Here is a 4683-nt window from a genome sequence, read left to right as displayed (position 1 = left end):
TCTTTTTTGATCATTCTTGGTTTGAAGTTGAAATTGTCTGCAAACAGAATAGCTACCCCTGCTTTTTTCTGGGTTCCTGTTGAATGGAATATTGTTTTTCATCCTTTGACTTTCAGTCCATGAATTTCCTTTTGAGTTAAATGTGTTTCTTGTATACAGCATATTGTTAGATTTTCTTTCATCACCCACTCTGCCAGTCCATTTCTTTTGATTTGTGAATCGAGGCCATTTACATTAATGGTCATAACTGATATATATTGGCTTATCTTTGTCATGTTATTTTCCTGATGCTGGTTCCCTACTTTTCCCTCTGTTTAATTGCTTGCTCTGCTTGATGGTTCCTTTCTATTGTTGTTCTTGCAATTGTGGTCATTTCTATCTCTTTCTAGACTATCTTTTAGTACACTTTGTAGGGTTGATTTGGTGCTCATGAATTTTTCAGTTGTTTTTTGTAGTGGAAACACTTTATTTTCCCCATTAATTTTGAAGAATAGTTTTGCAGGGTATGTCAATCTGGGTTGGAAGTTCTTTTCTTTCAGCACCCAAAATACTTCACTTCAAGCTCTTCTTCACTCCAGGTTTATGTTGAGAAATCTGCTGTGATATTGATGGACTTTTCTTTATAGGTGATCTGTTTCTTTTTTCTAATAGCTTTTAAAATTCTGTTCTTTTGCTGAATTTCTGGTATCTTCATTATTATGTGTCTGGATGTAGATTTATTTTGGTTATGGCTAATTGAAGTTCTATATGCCTTGCTTTACTGTATACCAGATTACTTTTCCATGCTTGGGTAGTTTTCTGCTATTACATCTGCAAATAGTCTTTTTATGGCATTTGTGTTGACTTCTGCTGTTTCATTGACACCTACTAATCTTACATTGTTTTTCTTTGCATCATCTTGCAGCTGTTGAATTATTTCCTGGTTCCTTGTTATTTTTGAGAGATCTTTCCTTTTGTGATCATTAGCTACAATAGTGTCTTCAAGGTCTGAAAATGTATCTTCAGCTTCGTTCAAGTGGTTTTGCCAGCTTTTAGTGGAATTTTTAATTTCATGGGTATCTCTTTGAATCGGTTTCATGCATACTAATTCTTCCCTATAGTATTCATTGAAGGTTTCCATCATTTTTGTATGCTCCTCTATTTTTTATTTATGTCTTCTTTAGATATGCTGAGTAATTCTTTCATTATTGTTGTCATTTTTTTTTTTTTAACCTGAGAAATTATTTCTGATCTGATGTCTTCTATAGCCTGATGTAGTTGTTTCTTTACTTTAGTTGCTATCATTTCAGAAATATCAGGTGTGTGATTTCCAAGCTCTTCTCTGTCAGTGTCTCCTGAACTTGTTCTGGGTGAGCTTGCATCTGGGAGGCTGAGGCAGGAAGATTCCAAGTTCAAGCTCAGTGTGAGAAACTTAGCAATTTAGTGAGACCATGTCTCAAAATAAGAAGTAAAAAGGGATGGGCAGCCAGGTGTAGTGGTGCACATCTGTAATCCCAGGATGTGGGAGGTTAAAGCATGAGAATCACTGTGAGTTCGAGGACAGCCTAGGCTGCAAAGTGAGTTCATGGCCAATCTGAAGTGCACAGCAAAACCCTTTCTCATAAAGACCAAAAAACCAAAATGAATGGGTATATAGCTCAGGCACAGGCCTTGAGTTCAGTGCTCAGTACCACAATCAATCAGTTAGTCAATCAGTCAATCTTAAAAATTGGTCACCAGCCTCTACCAGTGCTTATATTTAACTTGCAAAATTACTCTTGATAGTATGGTTTTATTTGATTCTCAAAGAAGCCACATGACACATGGCAGCCCTTGATTTTTGCCTTCATAGGGAAGTGGGTGTGTTGTGTTTGTGAGTCAGGTGGGCTTTTGTTCTTCTCTGTAGTACTTCATTTCAGACATAGGTGTTCACGACTTAAAGCCTCCAGAAGTCATGACCTATCTGTTTGGTAATTACTTTCATTTAATTATTTTGTACAGTAACTATTTTAGAATAATGACTTTCAAGGTCTTGTCTCCATTAGGGCCTCCAAAATAATTTTCCTCATGCCCCAGTGATGACATAGACTGGCTGTAAGTGAAGCTTTAGAGGCACAGTGGCTTTATGTAAAGTATTCTACATATTTTTCACAGTAGGAGTGTGTATCTTTTCACCCAGCCATGCTGTCCACTATCTTGGATTTCATATGCAAAGGGAAGCATGCTAAGATAATAGCTATCCAGAGGCCCTAGCATCTCTGACAACATTTGAAGTCTCATAATTTTCAGAGCTAGTTAACATATTAATACAACCTCGGGCATTTAGGAGGCACTGAAGTGTTGCAGGTTAAACAATTAATCACTGGGAGAAAACAGTGGCGCTTTTACCTGGAGTGTGGAGAGAGCATTGCTGCATGCCTGCTAGATGGCTCTTATGAGAAAGGCTGTGATTTTTTTATTGTTTTTATTTCATTTAAAAAGTCATGAATCTATGTCTGTGATACATAGTAAATACATCCTGATAAATTGATGCATACACAATGTGACATGGATCCTTTTTTATTTCTCTTTCCCCTTCTTTCCCTCCCATCTCTCTCGATCCCCTGATGGCTTCACTATTTCTGTAAAATTTTTCCCTCTGTTTCCTATTATCTATCTTTTATTAAAATAGATAACTTCTAGCCAGGCATGGTGGTGCACACTTGTCATCCAAAAGGCTGAGGGAGGCTGGGAATGAGGATTGCAAGTTTGAGTCCAGCTAATGCTCAAACTTAGTGAGCAACTAAGAGAGATCTTGTCTGAAAATAAAAACTAAAAAGGGCTAGGGGTGTAGCTCAGAATGAAGGCTCTGGGTTCAGTCCCCAGTAGGGCACACAAATAAGTGACTTCTCCAGTGGTGTTTAGAACAAGCATTTCACGTTCTCATTTCCATTAGTGGTGTGCATGAATCTGACCCCATTTCACTGTGGCAGGAAGGAGTCGAGGGAAATTGGCCAGAATAAAACCTGGCTCCAGGGCTGTGAAGAGAGAAGAGAGGGTGAGGTTGGGTGGTTTGTTAGGTGCCAATGTCAGCTGGGCTGACAGTCTTCTTGGAAGATACTCATTGCTGTCATTGCTACTTGGTTTGGAGACCCCCAGAAAGATTCCCATGTTCAACTGCTCTCAGGGTGAACTGTACAAGCTCTTTTGAGGTGCTCACTCACTTCATCCAACTGAGATGTGGATCATAGCACACATTCCAGGTTGTTGATCACATGAGGGTGATTCAGGACATTGTGGCAGTGACCTCCCAGTATCTGACATGCAACAGACTTTGAAAATGAAGCTTTCTGTTTTAATTTTTATGCCTTATTTTAAGATAGCACACTACGGCTTTCCGTGTTGCTTTCTTTCTGGTCTCGCTCTAACTAGTGCTTGGATCATGCTTGGGCTGTTGAGAGGCACAGTGAAGAGGTGTCCCCTTGGGAAGAGAGGAGGTTCAAAAGCCACTGAGCTTGGGCAGGGTAGGCAGTTAGAGGGCCCTGCGTGGTGCACCTCTGATTACATTGCAGCATCCTTAGAAGCCCTAGAGCAGCACTTCCTCCAGAAAGACCCCGGGAGGCATGAGCAGCAATCACCAGGTCAATAAAACTGCATCTACAACTTAGTCATCATGCAAACAGCTGTTACAGGAAAGACATGGCTTTTCTCCGTGCCTTTCAGATATGCAACACTTCCATGGATGTATCTGATGTCCGGAGTCTTCTCCAGTTCGGACGTGGCTTTCATCTCCTACATCTCCTTGAACTTCATCTTTGGCCTCTGCACCATGCTGATGACGACCATGCCCCGGCTCCTGGCCATCATCTCCAAAGCCCAGGTCAGTTGCCCACAGCGACACTCTCCCTGCTTCAAAGGCATGAGGAACAAGGACTGGAGGTACTGGCCGTGTCATTGCTTTTCCAACTGCAAATCCGTGGAAATGTGCCAGCGTCCAGAAACAGCAAGCGATTCTAATTAACAAACCATCTGAGGCATTGTAAGAGCCATGCTTACATGCAGTGACAGTTCACAGAAAGACGTGCGGTGGCTGCTGCTTCATGAGCCAGGACAGTGTCACGAAGGTGTTCACAGTCACATCCCGCATCTTCCCCAGGGACAGCTTGATGATGTGATGGCAGGGGAGAGAATGCAATGAAAAGTGTCTCATCCAAGTGCCCCCAACTTGTTGGACACTAGTGGGCTGGACGGGTCACAGTCTGTGTCCTAGAGGAAAATTGGTGATCCTGTTCTCTTTCCTGGGGTCCCCAGGGCTAACTTTATTTTAGTAGTTTCCAAGTGTCAGAGCAAAGGACTGTCCTGAGCATGGGGTGTGAGGTCAGGGAGCGTTTTCCTTGTGTCCCCTGGACCATCTTCACTAGCAGGTCACTTTGGAAACCATCCCTACTCAGCCTCTGCTTTCAGTCAGCCCTTGACACCTGCTAGGCAGCTGAGCGAGGAGACTCTGGATGCTCCTCAGCCCTCCCCATTCCTTCCTCCCCTCTAACCAGACTGCTCTGTCAGGACTCACTGCTGTTCACACGTGTTTAGATCACTCATGTGCCCAGGCATTTGGCTGATGGAGGGTCAAGAAAGTTTCTGGGGGAAGGGCAGGTGCCCAGGTGCTTGGTTGAGAATGTAACAGAAGATACCCGCCTCCCCACCCCAGCCAGTATATTTCACTTG

At 42.4% G+C, this 4683-nt stretch overlaps 1 protein-coding gene across 1 annotated transcript in view; it reads left to right on the top strand.

Moving 5' to 3' along the window:
• The window catches only part of Abca13 (ATP-binding cassette, sub-family A (ABC1), member 13), a 363756-nt gene that overhangs the window by 265644 nt on the left and 93429 nt on the right, over nucleotides 1-4683 (top strand). The window contains exon 49 of the mRNA XM_013520510.1: nucleotides 3682-3838. Coding sequence (XP_013375964.1) covers nucleotides 3682-3838 — 157 coding nt within the window. The remainder of the gene's footprint in view (nucleotides 1-3681; nucleotides 3839-4683) is intronic.

Source organism: Chinchilla lanigera, unplaced genomic scaffold, assembly GCF_000276665.1.
Source record: "Chinchilla lanigera isolate Chin_1 unplaced genomic scaffold, ChiLan1.0 scaffold00055, whole genome shotgun sequence".
In the NCBI taxonomy this organism is placed as follows: domain Eukaryota; kingdom Metazoa; phylum Chordata; class Mammalia; order Rodentia; family Chinchillidae; genus Chinchilla; species Chinchilla lanigera.
This window is presented reverse-complemented; position numbering and strand designations above follow the sequence as displayed.